Source organism: Peromyscus maniculatus, chromosome 8, assembly GCF_049852395.1.
Source record: "Peromyscus maniculatus bairdii isolate BWxNUB_F1_BW_parent chromosome 8, HU_Pman_BW_mat_3.1, whole genome shotgun sequence".
NCBI lineage: Eukaryota > Metazoa > Chordata > Mammalia > Rodentia > Cricetidae > Peromyscus > Peromyscus maniculatus.
In genome coordinates, this window is record NC_134859.1 from 92171619 (window position 1) to 92190625 (window position 19007).

The 19007-nt window shown below is 43.6% G+C and overlaps 1 protein-coding gene across 1 annotated transcript in view; it reads left to right on the forward strand.

The window, feature by feature from the left end:
* Positions 1–19007, forward strand: part of Efcab3 (EF-hand calcium binding domain 3) — a 419664-nt gene that overhangs the window by 308628 nt on the left and 92029 nt on the right. Inside the window, exons 137-146 of the mRNA XM_076543522.1 lie at positions 1147–1254; positions 2235–2288; positions 2916–3020; positions 3609–3662; positions 4288–4392; positions 10627–10680; positions 11532–11636; positions 13039–13092; positions 13615–13719; positions 18044–18094. Of these exons, the coding sequence (XP_076399637.1) occupies positions 1147–1254; positions 2235–2288; positions 2916–3020; positions 3609–3662; positions 4288–4392; positions 10627–10680; positions 11532–11636; positions 13039–13092; positions 13615–13719; positions 18044–18094 (795 nt within the window). The remainder of the gene's footprint in view (positions 1–1146; positions 1255–2234; positions 2289–2915; positions 3021–3608; positions 3663–4287; positions 4393–10626; positions 10681–11531; positions 11637–13038; positions 13093–13614; positions 13720–18043; positions 18095–19007) is intronic.

Below are 19007 nucleotides of genomic sequence, written 5' to 3' on the forward strand. Positions count from 1 at the left end.
TGGCATCCATGACACCTGAGTCCTGGTTTTTATGTTTAGTAGTCACTGTCTTCCAGTGCTGGAAGAAATTATCATGCCTGAATTTGAGATGAAGGAACTGACCTAAAGAAGAGTCACAATATAAAAAAGATGTTTAATACACATGGAGTTAAGATGTCCCCAGTATGATGGGCATCTAGAATACCCACCCATCTGGCCAAGGAATGAAGGGGTCCTTCTGAGACTTACTACTTATCATGCACTTGCTGTCTCTGGACTGCTGACTATGGCAGTGATAATCACAGGCATCATTTATGCTGTTCATGACATGACTATTTTTTTTTTTTTTTTTTTTTTTTTTTTTGGTTTTTCGAGACAGGGTTTCTTTGTGTAGCTTTGCGCCTTTCCTGGAACTCACTTGGTAGACCAGGCTGGCCTCGAACTCACAGAGATCCGCCTGCCTCTGCCTCCCAAGTGCTGGGATTAAAGGCGTGTGCCACCACCGCCCGGCCAGACATGACTATTTTTACTAGGACAACAATTTTAACTTCTCTAAGTTAAATGATGCCATAACTCTACCCAGTTCAAAAGCAGCTTTTCTTACTGTGACCACCTTTTATAATTACATGTAACTTTTTTACATTACATGTAAATTTTTCTGTGGAATAAAAGTTTACTCAATAGCACCCACTTAAGTAGATGTTTAAGCTCCAGAGATGCTGCTTGGTGTTTGATTTTTTTTCTATTATAGTAAAAACTATAATGTACATTTACCCTTCTCCCTTTGGCATGACCTCTTCATATGAAAAGTGGAATTAGTAGCCCAACAGTTATGAAAACTTAAAAGGAGCATGATTGCTAAACCACTTTCAAATAACTTTCTAATTCTTTTTTGTATGTTTATTTGCCTTTGTTTCTTGAGAAAAAGTTTCACTATGAAGTGCCGGCTGCCTTGGAACACTCTGTGAAGACAAGGCTGGCTTCAACCATGGTCGAGATAGAGCTACCAGCCTCTGCCTCCAAAATGCTGGCAGTAAAAGCATGCACCACAACCACAACCAGACAAATTAACTCTTAACAAAAGCCAGGCCTGTCGAAAGTTACTCTAATTTAGTAAGTCTTTATGTCTGGATTGGGTTTTTCTCATGTGTCTGAACTGTTTTACAGGTGGAAGGGTTGATCGTAATAATGTGAAGCCACTCCTCCAGAACTTAGGGCTCAAACTCAGAAACAAGGAATTGAGAAGTGTGGTACAGAAGCAGGCTGCTGCTAGTGGTAAGCACGAGGACTGACTGCCCTTGGGTGTCAGGAAACAGAATCTTGGGATTAAGTATAAGAGAGTCTAAGATTAAACAGGCATGCTGATGCACACCCATAACCTCAGCACTTGGGAGACAGAGGCAGGAGGATTGCTGGAAGTCCCAAACCTACCTTCCTGTGTGGTAAGTTCCAGGCCACACACACACACACACACACACACACACACACACACACACACACACACACACACACACCACATACTTCTACAATTAGATTAATCTGAGAATTTTAGGTACTAGTTATGAAGAAGAATTTGGCCTGGAAGTCAGAAGGAATTCTATCTTTTGTCATTTTTTAGTAATCTGATGTCATCATGCTATTCCCTCAGGGCTTGGGAGTACACTGACAGGCCAGGGCCTTGTAGGAAAAAAGAAAATGGGAGCAGGAGTAAAAGAGAATGAATTGTAAAGATAGCCAGAAATAATCAAGAAAGAAAAATCTACAATAGGAATTAGTGGAACACCATCAGTATTCCCGAAGGTATCCAATGACATGAGATAAATACAGAAGTGGGAAACGTTAAAGGGCAACACATCAGGAATCGATGGGGTACAGGAAACATCTAGGTCAATGTCTACATATATGTGAGTCACACACACACACCACCACCACCACCACCACCACCACACCTTTTGAATGGTTTCGTTACCATTCTTAGAAGGCATCTAAAAACCCAAGGACTGAAGATATGATACATAAGTACCATGAAGACATGATACGTCTCATAGCCAAACCCTGTGCTCAAGAGAATGGCCACCGTCCAAGGTCCTTCTTAATAATGAGGAATCCAGCTTTTAAAACAGGGAATGTAAATTTAAGGTTAAACACAAATAGATTAGTAAAATTTATAGGCTCTCATCAGATCCTAATTTATAATTTGTCTAAGTTATATATATATATATCATTATCTTAATTGTTTATGTTCTGTATTACAGCTAATCGAAGTATCCCTCTGAAAAAAATATTAGCGGATGTGAACTCGGTTGTAGGCAAGTTAAAAGTTCTCTAAAGTTTAAAACCCTAAATTTTAATGCTGCCCTCAGATCTTTTCATTAATACATAAACTCACAAGCCCAGGAGGCATATAAACAAAACTCTGGCATCTTCTTAGTGTTCTGCTTCCTCATCTAGATGTCCCAAGGGTGGGTGATGTTGGCACACAAGCATGAGGATCAGATTTCAATCCCCAGAACCTACATAAATATTGTGGTGGTCCACCCTTTTAATCCCAGCACTGGGGAGGTGAAGATGGGTGGACCCCTGGGGCTTTCTGGTCAGCCAAACTAGCATAACATATGAGCTCCAAACCAGTGAGAGACACTGTCTCAAAAAGGTGTATGACCCCACAGCTGAAGCTGACCTCTGGCCTCTATACCCACACACACCTGCACATACCCATGCACCCACAAATACACCCACACAGGCATATACAACACACAAGTGATTTTTAAGTGTACTAAAAGAGCTCCCCTTCTCAGAGTGAAAGAAACATGGTTTGTTCTCTCCTGTTGTTTACTCTGCTTTGGAGCCTTTCTGTGCCTTGGTTTTCTAACAGTTACATGTTGTGATATTTGTTAATATTGCAAATTATGCTTACTACTTCTGTTTTTTTGAAGGAGAAAAAATTAGTGCTAAAGATGTGAAAAGTTTTTTAGAAGCCGCTGGAATAACATTAACACCTAAAGAATACTTAGAACTGATGAGAAATCTACCGACTGACGGTGAGTTTTTCAAACACTATTAGAATGTTAGGAAAAGTTAGGTTGGGTGTCAAGATACTTTAAAAAGTGAACACTTTTATCTCCTGGTATAATTGACTGCATCCCATTTGTTGTTGTTGTTTTTAAGAGCTGTCAAAAATTTTTCATAGGACCTTGTTCTTGCCTCAGAAAGTATAATCTTGTTCTTTCACTGGGAGTCAGCAACTCTGTTTTCTTGATTTCCTATGGTTGGGAATGAAAGCCATTATTCTGTTCCAGTCTCCCTACCAGGGAAAGCTAACTTTGGAGATGTAAAGGAAGGGAGGCTGGTGGGAACAGGGAAGAGGAAGAGAGAAGAGAAGCAGAGAAAAGATGGACTGTATTCCTGTAGGATGTGGCGACAAGCTATTACACTTACTTCCATCCAGCTACATGTATGCTCTGAAAGTTTTCTCCATTCCTCACTTTGGAATTCAAGCAAAATATCAAACTATTTATAAGGCAAATCACTGAAAAGCACCAAAGCACCTGGGTGGGATGGTAGCTCTGTCCTGTCCTTCTGAATGGCTGGTACCACTTTTCTGTGATGTGTGTGCCCCTATTTTGCAGATAATGGAAATATATATGAAAACAGACTGATCGACTGTCTGAAATCGTTCGAAGGTGAGGGGCATGATGAGAAGGGTGAACAGAACCCTTGCCTCACACTTGTATCTGGCTGTGCTCTCATGGGGACCACCCTCTCCCATGCCAGTCCCACACTTACTCTCCTGGCTTCCCACGCCAGTCCCACACTTACTCTCCTGGCTTCCCACGCCAATCCCACACTTACTCTCCTGGCTTCCCATGCCAATCCCACACTTACTCTCCTGGCTTCCCATGCCAATCCCACACTTACTCTCCTGGCTTCCCATCCACATTTTCCAAATAATTTTTCATTCTGCTGCTAAGATTAGCTTTTGACAAAAATCAGATTGAAATCTGGTTGCACATAGAAAGTCTCCTTTGGGGCTATTACTTGGGGAGAAATTTCCTAACTCAACAAGCTAAAGTGAGCTCTTGAGCCCCGTGTTGTACCTGGTGGGAGAGTGAGTTCACACTTTTAGGGATTTTCCCCTACACCAAGCAAGAGCATTCTCAGTTCTCTTTGCATTTTGGCCAGTTCTGTGCACTTGAACGTCTGGGGGCTGACACTCTTGCTGACAGCCATGATATGGGGGAATCAATGAAAGTGTTCTTAGTCAGCAAAGTTACTAAATTCCTTTTGTGTCTCTGATTCTTTCCTTAGGTGGGACAGTTGATGTCAATAACTTAGAAAATGCTTTGGAAAACTTGAAAATCAAGCTCTCAGATGAAAAACTAAAAGATCTGTCAGAAAACCTTCCATTTGATGGTAAGCATGTGACTGGTATCAGACCTTCCAGGGACCCTCACCCTCCATCTGTTTTGATGCTAATATGATTTTTTTATCTTTTGTTTGTTTGGTTGGTTGGTTTTTCAAGATAGAGTTTCTCTGTGTAACAGCCCTGGCTGTCCTGGAACTCGCTTTGTAGACCAGACTGGTCTCAAACTCAAAGAGATCCACCTGCCTCTGCCTCCCAAGTGCTGGGATTAAAGGATGATTCACCACCACCCAGCTGATTTTTTTTTTATCTTGAAGAATCTAGTCCATGTAAGAGCACATTTCGGTTTAGTATATTTTCATTAATTTTGATATATATGACATAAGTGCTAGAGTGAGTTATGGGGTAAATATCTTTACTTGAGGGACACTGAAGATTATTATAGTGAAAGGGTTGCTAATTTCACATTAATTACATCATGTCAGTATCTTCCAAAAGCTATGCCATCAAACTACATGTTTCTCTGCCTTGTAATATATAGACTTTCTTGTCTGTTCCTCCTCTATTTTGACACTGTCCACAGGATTCCAACCTGGCCTCAAGTCTTTGATAGACCAGCAATTTTGAACTACAGTGTTATATCTTCTCTTTAAAAGGAACAGACAGGAGAGAAGAGACTCCCAGACTCCCACAAGTCATCCTCTGACATCTGCAAGGGTGTTGTGACATGTGCGCACCTACACGCAGATACACACGGTGGTGGTTTGAATGAGAATGGCCCCCGAGGGCTCTTATATTTGAATGTTTGGTTCCCACTTAGTGGAACTGTCTGGGAAGGACTGGAAAGTGTGGTGTTGGTGTGGTGTTGGAAGGAGTGTGGCCTTGTTGGAAGAGGGTATGCCACTGGGGATATATCAGCTTTGAGGTTTCAGGAGCCCATGCCAGGCTCTACCTGTAACTTCTGGTTAGATGTGATCTCTCAACTGGAACTCCAGCACTGCGCCGCCTGCCACGCTCCCTGCCATCCATCGTGGTCATAACTCACCCTCTGAAACTGTAAGCCAGCCCCCAGTTAAATGCTTCCTTCTATAACTTGCCCTGGTCATGGCATTTTATCACAGCAACAGAATAGTAACTAAGACACACACACACACACACACACACACACACACACATACACACACACACACACACAAAATGTAATAAAATAGACTTCCAGTCCTCTTATTCTCACTACCAAATAATGTAGTCCTCTTATTCATTGCAATTATAGTCCCTGGATGCCTCTTTGGTTTGTATACATAAACCATCTCCTGATTTCTCTCGCTATCCAACACTCTTCTGTCCCTCTGCTCCCTGATGCTCTCAGCATTGGATTGGCCATCAATGAAGTCTCACATCCGGCACTGAGCTTTACTATAGAATGGTGTGAGCCTCTCTCTTCAGATTAACCTCCTCTTGGGTAACAGAAGGACGTAAGAACATTTTACCTCCACTCTCTTCCTTCTCTATGTTAAGGTGCTTCTCTCTTTAGTTCTGTGCTGGTCTTTTGTAATTTAGAGAAACATCAGTGGTCGGATTAGTTATTTGTCTCATCACTGAAACGAGCCCATGACAAAGGCAGCTGGAGGAAGGAGGTTTGTTTTGGCTAATGTTTTAGGAGATGCGGCAGCAGGGATGGTGTGTGTGGCAGCAGGGATGGTGTGTGTGTGGCAGCAGGGATGGTGTGTGTGGCAGGGATGGTGTGTGTGTGGCAGGGATGGTGTGTGTGTGGCAGGGATGGTGTGTGTGTGGCAGGGATGGTGTGTGTGGCGGCAGGGATGGTGTGTGTGGCTGCAGGGATGGTGTGTGTGTGGCAGGGATGGTGTGTGTGTGGCAGGGATGGTGTGTGTGTGGCTGCAGGGATGGTGTGTGTGGCGGCAGGGATGGTGTGTGTGGCTGCAGAGATGGTGTGTGTGGCTGCAGGGATGGTGTGTGTGGCGGCAGCAGGGATGGTGTGTGTGGCGGCAGGGATGGTGTGTGTGGCAGCAGGGATGGTGTGTGTGTGGCAGCAGGGATGGTGTGTGTGGCGGCAGGGATGGTGTGTGTGGCTGCAGGGATGGTGTGTGTGTGGCAGGGATGGTGTGTGTGTGGCAGGGATGGTGTGTGTGTGGCTGCAGGGATGGTGTGTGTGGCGGCAGGGATGGTGTGTGTGGCGGCAGGGATGGTGTGTGTGGCTGCAGAGATGGTGTGTGTGGCTGCAGGGATGGTGTGTGTGGCGGCAGCAGGGATGGTGTGTGTGGCGGCAGGGATGGTGTGTGTGGCAGCAGGGATGGTGTGTGTGTGGCAGCAGGGATGGTGTGTGTGGCGGCAGGGATGGTGTGTGTGGCTGCAGGGATGGTGTGTGTGGCGGCAGGGATGGTGTGTGTGTGGCAGGGATGGTGTGTGTGGCAGGGATGGTGTGTGTGGCAGGGATGGTGTGTGTGGCAGCAGGGATGGTGTGTGTGGCTGCAGAGATGGTGTGTGTGGCTGCAGGGATGGTGTGTGTGTGGCAGCAGGGATGGTGTGTGTGGCAGGGATGGTGTGTGTGTGGCAGGGATGGTGTGTGTGTGGCAGGGATGGTGTGTGCGGCGGCAGGGATGGTGTGTGTGGCAGGGATGGTGTGTGTGGCAGATGGTGTGTGTGGCAGGGATGGTGTGTGTGGCGGCAGGGATGGTGTGTGTGTGTGGCAGGGATGGTGTGTGTGTGGCAGGGATGGTGTGTGTGGCGGCAGGGATGGTGTGTGTGGCTGCAGGGATGGTGTGTGTGTGGCAGGGATGGTGTGTGTGTGGCAGGGATGGTGTGTGTGTGGCTGCAGGGATGGTGTGTGTGGCGGCAGGGATGGTGTGTGTGGCGGCAGGGATGGTGTGTGTGGCGGCAGGGATGGTGTGTGTGGCTGCAGAGATGGTGTGTGTGGCTGCAGGGATGGTGTGTGTGGCGGCAGCAGGGATGGTGTGTGTGGCGGCAGGGATGGTGTGTGTGGCAGCAGGGATGGTGTGTGTGTGGCAGCAGGGATGGTGTGTGTGGCGGCAGGGATGGTGTGTGTGGCTGCAGGGATGGTGTGTGTGGCGGCAGGGATGGTGTGTGTGTGGCAGGGATGGTGTGTGTGGCAGCAGGGATGGTGTGTGTGGCGGCAGGGATGGTGTGTGTGGCAGGGATGGTGTGTGTGGCAGCAGGGATGGTGTGTGTGGCTGCAGAGATGGTGTGTGTGGCTGCAGGGATGGTGTGTGTGTGGCAGCAGGGATGGTGTGTGTGGCAGGGATGGTGTGTGTGTGCCAGGGATGGTGTGTGTGTGGCAGGGATGGTGTGTGCGGCGGCAGGGATGGTGTGTGTGGCAGGGATGGTGTGTGTGGCAGATGGTGTGTGTGGCAGGGATGGTGTGTGTGGCGGCAGGGATGGTGTGTGTGTGTGGCAGGGATGGTGTGTGTGTGGCAGGGATGGTGTGTGTGGCGGCAGGGATGGTGTGTGTGGCAGGGATGGTGTGTGTGGCTGCAGGGATGGTGTGTGTGTGGCAGGGATGGTGTGTGTGTGGCTGCAGGGATGGTGTGTGTGGCGGCAGGAATGGTGTGTGTGGCAGCAGGGATGGTGTGTGTGGCTGCAGAGATGGTGTGTGTGGCTGCAGGGATGGTGTGTGTGGCGGCAGCAGGGATGGTGTGTGTGGCGGCAGGGATGGTGTGTGTGTGGCAGGGATGGTGTGTGTGTGGCAGCAGGGATGGTGTGTGTGGCGGCAGGGATGGTGTGTGTGGCTGCAGGGATGGTGTGTGTGGCGGCAGGGATGGTGTGTGTGTGGCAGGGATGGTGTGTGTGGCAGGGATGGTGTGTGTGGCAGGGATGGTGTGTGTGGCAGCAGGGATGGTGTGTGTGGCTGCAGAGATGGTGTGTGTGGCTGCAGGGATGGTGTGTGTGGCAGCAGGGATGGTGTGTGTGGCGGCAGGGATGGTGTGTGTGGCAGAGATGGTGTGTGTGGCTGCAGGGATGGTGTGTGTGGCGGCAGGGATGGTGTGTGTGTGGCAGGGATGGTGTGTGTGGCAGGGATGGTGTGTGTGGCAGCAGGGATGGTGTGTGTGGCGGCAGGGATGGTGTGTGTGGCAGGGATGGTGTGTGTGGTGGCAGGGATGGTGTGTGTGGCGGCAGGGATGGTGTGTGTGGCAGGGATGGTGTGTGTGGTGGCAGGGATGGTGTGTGTGTGGCAGGGATGGTGTGTGTGGCTGCAGGGATGGTGTGTGTGGCGGCAGGGATGGTGTGTGTGGCTGCAGGGATGGTGTGTGTGGCGGCAGGAGCAGGAGTTCACATCACTGTCAGGAGGTAGAGAGCAGTGAATGCCTGTGTTCAACTTCCTCCTAATCCAGTCCAGGACCCCAGGCAAAGGAAGGATGCCACCACAATTAGGGTGGATCCTCCCACCTCAACCTACTCTGGATAAGCCCTCACAGACGTGCCTAGAGATTTTGTTTCCATGGTGATTTTACATCCCATCAAGTTGACAATCAACATTGACCTAGTAGTGTAATATTTTTATAACACCAATGTTCATTCGGAGTTACTCAAGTGTGCACACATTCTTAGCTTTTTATTCTTTCTTGCATCTCCAACTTTGCCTTTAGGATGATTTTTCTTCTGCCAAAAGTAAATATCATTGACAAATACTCTTTTTCTGCTATAAAATTATCTATTTAGTCAGTTTAACATGTGATACATGCTTATATGCTTATACCACTCAAGAGGCTGAGGCAGGAAGATTGCAAGTTTGAGATTACCCTAAGGTTTGTATCAAGAGCCTGTCTGAGTAACACACACACACACACACACACACACACACACACACACACACACACACACACACACGAGTTTGCTATAGTTCCTGATAGATATGTTTTCTGAGCATAGAATTCTCGTTAGTCATTTTCTTTCATACACTTAAAGTATCACCCTACAATCATGTTTTCTAATGTTGATGGGAAGTCAACTGTAAATCTTACTTATTCTTGGAGAGTAATTGTTCTGCTGTTGTTGCTTTTAGGACATTTACCTTTAGTTCTGAAGCTTCGCTGTGATGTGGAAATTTGAAATGGATTGATTTTCATGTATCTGCCTTAGGATTCATTGGGCTTTTGAATATAATTGAAATCCTTTATCAGATGTAGAAAACTACCAGATATTTTACTTATAATCTTGTCCTTATTCTGTAGGGTTTTTTTTTTTCATTTCTTCCATAACTTTGATTAAAGAAAGACAAACTATCTTCTTTGGCCTTGATTTCTCTTCATTTTTGTCCATATGTTTTCTTCCTATGATCCATACAAGTCTTAAATATATACATTCTGCAAGTGGTAAGAATTCTCAAAGCACCCATCTGCCATCTTGACTGTAAGGAGTATTTGTAATAGAAATAGCCTCCTAAGGGAGAATGGAATTACATACTAGTGGCATTTCCTTTATTGTAAGAAATACCAATAATGAGCATAGTTTCCAGTTTTCTTTTTGTCCTAAAATGTCCTACATCTTTGGCCTGGGGCGATGGCTCAGCAGTTAAGAGCACTGACTGCTCTTACAGAGCAGCTGGCTTTGACTCCCAGCACCCACATCGTTCCTCACAACCATCTGTAACTCCAGTTCCAGGGGATCTGATGCCTTCTTCTGGTCTTTTCAGGTCCTGCACACAGATAGTGCACAAACATACATACAGGCAAAACACCTATACACATAGTATTTTTAGTGAAAAATTAAATATACTACTTCTTCAATTCCAACAAGTTATACTGACTTGAGGACCCGCTAGTAGACAGTATAAACTAAAAAGAACAAGCCTGAAGAGAGGGATGTACATGCTATGCAAAGCTTAAGATCTTCTTTTCTTTTTCTTTTAGGAGTGTGTGTGTGTGTGTGTGTGTGTGTGTGTGTGTGTGTGTAGTGGGCAATATGTGCCATGGTGAGTGTGGAGGTTAGGGGGCAACTTTCTGGAATCAGTTCTTTCCTTCCACCATGTGGGTCCCAGGAATTGAACTCAGGTCATCAGGCTTGGCAGCAAGTGTCCTTGTCTACTGAATAGTCTTTCCAGACCAAGGCTGAGACCTTGAAAAAGAAAAATAGAGAGTAGATAATGAGATTAATAGTCAACATATTTCAAGAGTAATTTTCCTTATTTCATGTTTGTGTATGTATGCTATAATTCAAAACAAATCAGCAAAAAGTCCTACTTAACATCCCCTTTACCTCTGAGTCGGCGCACAGTTATTCATGTATGTGTGACTGTCGCCTTTTTACAGCCTCTGGGAAGATTGATCTGCAGAAACTAATGAAAGAAGTACGAAAATTCACAGGTAAGCAAGGCCTTTTGCAAAAGACAAGACTGTTACACAAAAGCTTCACATCTACATACATTTTTGAAAATGAGTTTTCTTAGCTGGACTGCAGTGCACGCTCCATATTTCAGCACTCAGGTTGCTAAGGCAGAAGAATTGCTGCAAGTTCAAGGCCAGTCTGGAGACTTAGTGAGAACCAAGCCAGCCAGGGCTAGATAGAGTTCATCACAGTAATTCAGCATTCAGGAACACTGCAGAGGTTCAAGGCTAATTTGTCCTACAGAAGGAAGCGTTTCATACCAGCAGAGCTGGATAAAAGAAGCTTTACACAATGCTGGGTGTGTTCTGATCTCATCACTGGCTTTACATTTTTTAACCTGCATAAAGATTACATCTGTTTATTTAACCTTTAGCAAAATTTTGTGATGATCTGTGTCAATAATGAGTTCTACATTTATTCTGAAACCTCCGTTAGTTTATGCTTTGTGTCACCAAGGTAACACAGCTAACAAACGTCATCATGCTTCAAAACGGCAACTACTCTCACTCAGGAAACATTAGGACAACTGTAACAGTATGCCAGTGATGTGGCTTGTGAGGTGACCCATCTCATCATCCAGCCAAAACAGAGGGCAGTACAGATCTGAGCTAATGTTGGTACACCTGAGATTAGGTACAGCCATGAAGGGGCTTCCTGTGCATCTCTTTGTTGTAAGCAGGATTAACACCTCTGAGGCTATTTAGAGCATTGCAAACCCATAGTTTCTTCAAATTTGAACACGTTTCCATGAGTCCTGTACCAACTTACTTTTATCATCTAAAGTCAGCAAGCAATTCTCACTTTTGCTATTGCCATTTTTTTTCCAAAGGAGGAAAAATTGATGCCAAACTCGCACAAAGAGTGCTGGAGAACATGGGCATAGAGCTCACGAACAAGGAAGTCAATGAGCTACTGAAAAGGCTGCCTGTTGCTGGTAGGTACTCTGTTGACTGGAATGCATCTCTGTGCTTGTATAAACTTCAGTGTGAGAACATCCTAAAAACTGACGCCTCTCCTGCCCTGCAACACCTAAAACACAAAGAGAACAAATTGTAATTGGGTCGGGTGGTGGTGGCATATGCCTTTAGTCCCGGCACTCGGGAGGCAGAGGCAAGCAGATCTCTGTGAGTTCGAGGCCAGCCTGATCTACAAAGTGAATTCCAGGACAGAGTCCAAAGCTACACAGAGAAACCCTGTCTCAAAAAAAAAAAAATTGTAATTGGAACAATGTTGTGTCTAGCATTTAAATTTGTTTTGATAGTATCTGCCCCCACACCCCACCAACATCTTTAAACTTAATCTTGGTATTAAAAGTGTTGTTCCTGGCTGTGGAGATGGCTCAGTAGGTAAAAGCACTTGTGTAAGACTACTGATCTGAGCTCACATCCCTGGAACACATATAAAAGTTGCATTGCTCAGGTCTACAATCCTGGCCTACCTACCACAGTGAGATGGGAGGCAGAGACAGAGTCCCCAAAAGTTTCCAGACCAGCTAGCCTGGAATACACAGTGCAAGAGCAAATAAGACAGACCCTGTCTCAAACAAGATGGCTGATAAGTACTGACATCCAATATTGTACTCCAGCCTACACACAGATAGATAGTAGATAGATAGATAGATAGATAGATAGATAGATAGATAGATAGATAGATAGATAAGCAAAGTTTAAATAAAGAGGACAAAACATGATGAACTAATGGTAACAGCAAGAAGAAAGGGAAAGCAAGCTCGGCATGAGGAAAGACATCTGTCAGCCACACATTCAGAACTCTGTCCAGGGCTGGGGGAAGGCTCAGCGGTAGGGCACTTGATTAGGTGCACAAAGCCCTGGGGAAAAAAAGAGGAGGATAAAGGGGGACCTTGGGGACTTAGATACATGGAAAGCCCTGGGTTCAGTCCCCAGCTCCAAAGAAGGTGAGAGGTGAAAGTCACAAAAGAAGGAGGAGGAGGAACAGAAGAGAAAAGAAAAGGAAAGAAAAAAATTTCTTACTTTGCACTTCTTTATAAAGACGTGTGTAGATGTGAGAACTATAGAAATATAAATTTAAGGGCTAGAGGGATGGCTCAGAGGTTAAGAGCACTGGTTACTCTTCCAGAGGTTTTGGGTTCAATTCCTAGTAACCACATGGTGGCTCACAACTGTCTATAATGAGATCTGGTGCCCTCTTCTGGCATGCAGGCAGAACATGCAGGCAAACACTGCATACATAATAAATAAAGAAGTATAAATTTCAAAGGTAAATTCTTATAATATGCACTTAAAGTTATATCCTTCTATACCTTTTTTACAGTATATGTAATTTTTCTCTAATTTTAAATGTTTCATATTTTACAGATGATGGGAAGATACCTAAAAACATATTACTTGATCATATAAAGTGGTTTCCTGGTAAGTGATAATCACAATAAAGCAATTCAAACTATTATCTGTGCTTTACCTTGACTTAACAAAAATCATGTCATCATTATATAATAATCAGGTGATTTATTTTCTCTAAGTTTGTAGATCTTTTAGATGCAGCTATAACTAATGCAGTTTATAATTTTCTGTTATAATTGGCAATGCAAATCCTTCAAATTCTGTTTGCAAATCAAGAGTGCTAGTTGTCTGATATAATTCATACTTCATCTGAAAGATACAATTTATAGTATATAGAATCAGTACATGCAATCAATGTATAAATAAAAATTTACATAACTCTTCTGATAAATAATTAACTTCTAAATACAACCTTCCTGCAAACTGTAGAAAACATCCCTGAAGCAGGATTGGCAAAATACATTGTGTTCTTAGCTTCCACCGTGTCTCTGCAGCCCTAAGAGTTGTCTGATTTTACCATGCTCTGGGTTGCTTCCATCTGTGGTAACTTAGGCTCCAGCTCCTTCATTTGTGACCTTCTTCTTTCCTCAGGGGGCAAGTGTCATGCCTCCAAAATGGATGCCATCCTAGAAGACATGGGCTATGAGCTGGAGGACGAGGAAATTGAAGACCTGCAGAGCCATCTGCCCATTGAAGGTGAGCATGTCATGGTGTCTTCGGAGACACTCTCAGCTCTTCCAATAAACTTCCAAATATACTCATGGGAGAAGCTGTTATCCCAGACTGTAATGCTTCAGCCAGAGGTGACTTGTCTGTTAAGCAAGGAGTTCCACTTGCAAAGCTAAACCCTAACACCACTGAGAACACCTAAAGACCCAAGAAGCCAGAGAAATAAAATGAAGGAGCATTTCAACAAGGAAAAAAGTGACAGGAGCTAAGAATCAGTGCTTAAGAGAGCCCATTGCTTTTCCAGAGGATCTAAGTTCCATCCCCAATACCCATGTTGGAAAGCTCACAATTGCCTAAGTACTCCAGCTCCAAGGGATCTGATTCCCTTTTCTGGCCTCAATAATAATAATAATAATAATAATAATAATAATAATAAGTCCATCAAATCACCAGGAAGCTCAGGAAAGGAAACATACCTAACCAACCATTGTAGATTTTCTTAATTGATAGTTTTGTGTATATATATTGTGTAACGTAGTGTTTTAAAGCTTACTTATTGAATGGTTAGATCTAGCTAATTAATGAAGGCCTCACCCCACACAGTTATCATTTTTCTGGTGATAGCAAACGGCATGTGTATTTATACCTTTAAAGAATTCAGCAGACTGTCGCTGTCAGCTTTGTCCCTTGCAGAGCAGTGGACGTCTATGATTGTGCATCCTCTGACCAGTACCCTGCTTCCAGCTTCTGGAGGTCAACGTTTTCATAGTTGACAATGAGAGAGAACAGTGTCTGTCTTTGCCTCTCTTGTCTCAGCTCATATAAAGTCCTCCAGTTCATCAGGGAACTCTCACAATGACTGTATCCCAGCTATTGGGAACAGTGTTGTGTGAACATGAGCTCACAGACCTCTCTTCAATACACACAGTGCCTTCCTTTGATCTACCAAGTTGTGGAATTGTTGGTCAGGCAGTAATCCTATTTTTGTTTTTGAAGAGTTTCCATGTTGTTTTCCACAATGGCTGATATTACTCCCACCACCATTGTTTAAGAGTTGATCTCCCCCCCCCCCCCCCCCGGGGCAGCAGTGGCACATGCCTTTAATCTCAGCATTCGTGAGGCAGAGCCAGGAGGATCTCTGTGAGCTCAAGGCCAGCCTGGTCTACAGAGCGAGATCCAGGACAGCATCAAAGCTACACAGAGAAACTCTGTCTCAAAAAAAAAAAAAAAAAAAAAAAAGAGTTGCTCTTTTTCTCTACCCTTAACATTGGCTCTTTACTGTCTCTCTAGAAATGGCTGCCCTGCCTCCAGTTAGGTGATGTCTCCTTGTGATTTTGATTTGCATTTCCTTATGGTTAAGCAATGCCCCAGGTTGGTTTGTTTGTAGGAGGTTGGGGTTTTTTTTCATATACTTATGCTGAAACTACATAATGCTGTTATCATAGCAATTGAGACAAAGTTGTACTGCTTCCTAAGGTGCCAAATCCTAGACTGAGTCTGCCTCCAAGAAATAGCCTTCCTTTAATTTTAAATCACAGTCTTGTCATTCAGACCTGATAAGAAGGGAGGTGAGTTGTCAGCACTTAGAGCCACTTCAAGTAAATCTGGAGCCAACAGTCCCCTGTGTATGACTCCTACTCTATGCAGACAGATGGTTGGTTAGTTAAGGCAACCGGAAGCCATAGCCATAACCTCTAGCCAGCCTCAACACTAAGGAAAGTGACACTTCTCCAGCTTAGTCTAAAAACCTCAACTAGAGAAAAAAAAACTCTGTGTGTGTGTGTGTGTGTGTGTGTGTGTGTGTGTGTGTGTGTGTGTTTTGAGGGGTCTTGTTTTTCTGAGGGGGGTTGTTGTTTTTACTTTATTTTTTTAGAGATGGAGTCTTATTATATAGCCCTGGTCAGTCTGTAAACCAGGTTGGCTTCTAACTCACAGAGACCTGACTGCCTCTGCCTCCAGAGTGTTAGAATCAAAGACATGCATCACCACACCCAGCCAGAATTTTTTCTCAATAGTAAAATCATATCCTCAGGATCTGGACAAAAGAAGCTACGTCTGGCTAGCTTAAGCACAAAAGAAAACTGTGGAAGGTCATAGAGTGATTCATAGAATCAGAAATTTGAAAACCCAGGGTTGGGAAGAGCAAAGCCAAGGCTGCATCAAAACGATCACATGACCACAGAGCTAATTAATAGTGTTATCAGGGGATGCAGCTGGATGTGTCACCTGTCCACACTTTTCAGGATTCTGAGTCAGAAAGTCAATCGGGCTCACTGAATCACATGCCCAAAGGACCAGGATAGGGTAGGACACACCCCTCCCTGAGAAGGGAAAGCATTGCACCCAAGGAACACAGGAATGTGTGCTACTTAGCTGACTCAGGTGGGAAATACTTCTTAATTGCATTATCCTCAGCTCTCAGCTAGGGGTGATAATATAGACTTAACTTTTTAAAGTATATTATTTGGACTGGGTGGTGGTAGTGCATGCCTTTAATCCTAGCACTCAGGAGGCAGCGTCAGGCCTGGTCTACAGAGGGAGTTCCAGGACAGCCAGGACTATACAAAGAAACCCTGTCTTGGGAGAAAAAAAAAGTATATTATTTGGCTGTATAAATAATTAGGGCAACTTCTATAATCCTGTGGGGAGAATAGAGAAGCTATATAACCTTCTGTCTGAAAGCAGCGTGGCAACTTCCATAGATATTACAATACATTGTGTATTGTTTGGAGTTAAAATTATGAATAATGTATCTATTTAGAAGCCAGTCTTCTACAATTCTCACTGTACCATGAAATTTTATTACATCGACTTACTTAGTTTTGTGCTGTTATAATAGAATACACGAGACTAGGTAAATTATGATGGACAGAAGTTAATTTCTCATAGTCATAGAGGCTGGGAAGTCCACTATCAAGGAATTAACATGGTAGGAGCTTCCTGCTACGTCACCCATGGCAGAAGGCAGAGAGGTAAAAGGCATGTGCCTGTGTGAGAGAAACAGACAGAGCAGGCAAGAGCAAGCAAGTGCAGCCAACCAGGAGGGGCTGCTAGTGGGGCGGGTGTAACTCATCTCCATAACAAAACACTTCTCACTAGTACAATCCACCCATGCAGTGAGACCAGTTCATCAGGACCCTGCCCACACGACCTAGTCACCTCTTAAGGTCTCACCTCTCAACACTGTTAGCAGTGATTGTCTCCAACACACATTCAAACCATCAGAACACCTTTATCTCTATCTTCATCCAAATCACGCAGGGGCTCCTGGGTAGCCTGCCTTTGTCCTTCACTGGAAATCTTTATAGTAAGTGAGATCTGACTTACCCACTGACTATTTGTACAAGGTTATATGAAGAAGATTTAGTTAACAAGAACTCAGAATTATGTACTAATTAAATAGCAAATTCCCTTTTACTGTTTCAATTCTGTTGCACGCCTGGCCAGATAAACTAACAATCTCGGTGATGTAACCACAACTCATACTTATCAAATATTAACTGCCTACTACTTATGTGGCACCAGATCTATGTTATCAATAGTCCCAAAGCAACCCTGTGAGGTAGGTTATTATTTATTAATTAATTATCTTAATTTCTCTGATGTGGAAACTGAGGCTACATTACAGAAGTTGATAAATAGAATCTGAACAGATCCACATAGCTTCAAGGATTTAACTTCTCCACCAAATAATATTGCTTCTTAGAAAACATACAGAGTTGTAGAGATTATGAGTGAATGGTAGCTTCAAGGGACAATGTGACCTAGAAATAAGATTTTCAACAAGTCAGCATATAATTTAAATAAGACAAATGTTGGAGACCTTGGAGTTGGAAGCATAAAAAGAGGGTTCAGTAATGGCCGCATATACAGCAGTGGGAAGCACAGGCAGGGAGTTAGTTTCCGGGGTACCCTAGAGTACCTGTTTAGAGAGTTCCAAGTCAGTCTGGGCTACATAACAATGCCACAACACTACTTTTCAAATCTGAAATACTCAGGTGGCCAAACAGATTGCTCTTGAATTCTGACATAGAACAAGTCAACTGGAAAGATTAAACAATGCCTTTTAAATTTCCTAGCACCATTGTGTATAGAATTGATACATTCTGCAATTTCTCCTTCAGTGATATGTGTGTGTGTGTGTGTGTGTGTGTGTGTGATTTAGATATATATCATATTTATAGATCTTCAATTTTTAATTCCATGCTCATCTGGGGATAAAAACTGATTCATTTACAGAACAAATCAGGACAAACATTTGAATGTCAGTGTTTTATTTCACACTGTAAGGCCTTAAGTTTTCTGGGTCTGAGTCACTGTGCCTAGGTCTTATTTGTGTTTTGTCTTACAGATGGAAAGGTTAAACTGAGTAAGATGATGGAAAATGTAGAGTCATTCACAGGTGAGTAAAAGGCCATGGAGGAAAAATGATTTTAAATGGCAATATTTTACGTTTATGCTTTTAAATATCCAAGCCCCATCACAGGGGTTTTGTTAGTACAATAATTTGTTGGTTTTATTCATATATTAATAATATTTTTATGGATCTTTGTGATATGGCTCAGCAGACACTTGGTGCCAAGCTTGATGACTTGAGTTTGCTCTCTGAGACCCACATAGTGGAGAGAACTGACTACTGCAAATTGTCCTCTGACCTCCACAAGGGTGTCCCCAACACACACTAAATAAATAACAAATGTGATGAAAAATAGAAACATTTTATCCAGTAGTCCAGATTAGTTTTGAGTCATATGCTTTTTGACAAAATTGTTAAACTCTTCTATTGTTGTAGTATCATATAGCAATTTTCCTAGATTTTTTTCTAATAATTCAAATCAGTTGCACTGTTCAAACAGCCAAAATAAACCTAGGTAACCACATTCACTGGTGAAATAATGCATTATAACTGATCTTTTTAGTAATAAATCACCTTGTCATATTATCATATATCATAAAAAAGGAATATGTAGCATGCAGAAGGGAGGGGCTCATGAAGCCCTGCCCCTAGCTAAAGAGCTGTTGGCAGTTGTTAGCCAATTGTTGAGAGGGAGAGTCAACTTTCTTTAGTGGTGTGGTCCATGGAGGCTGCTCATGCTCCAGTAGATGGTGCCCTGCATGCATGTGCATAGAGACAACAGGAATCCAACTCAGGGAGTTATTTTTATAAAAAAGCAAAAAGAAAAAGAAACACACATGAAGATGGGTAGGGCATGTGGGGGGATCTAAGTTGGAGGTGGAGGTAGATACGTTCTAAATACATTATACTCATATATGTAATTACCAAAGAACACTTTTTTATTTATAGACATTATTTA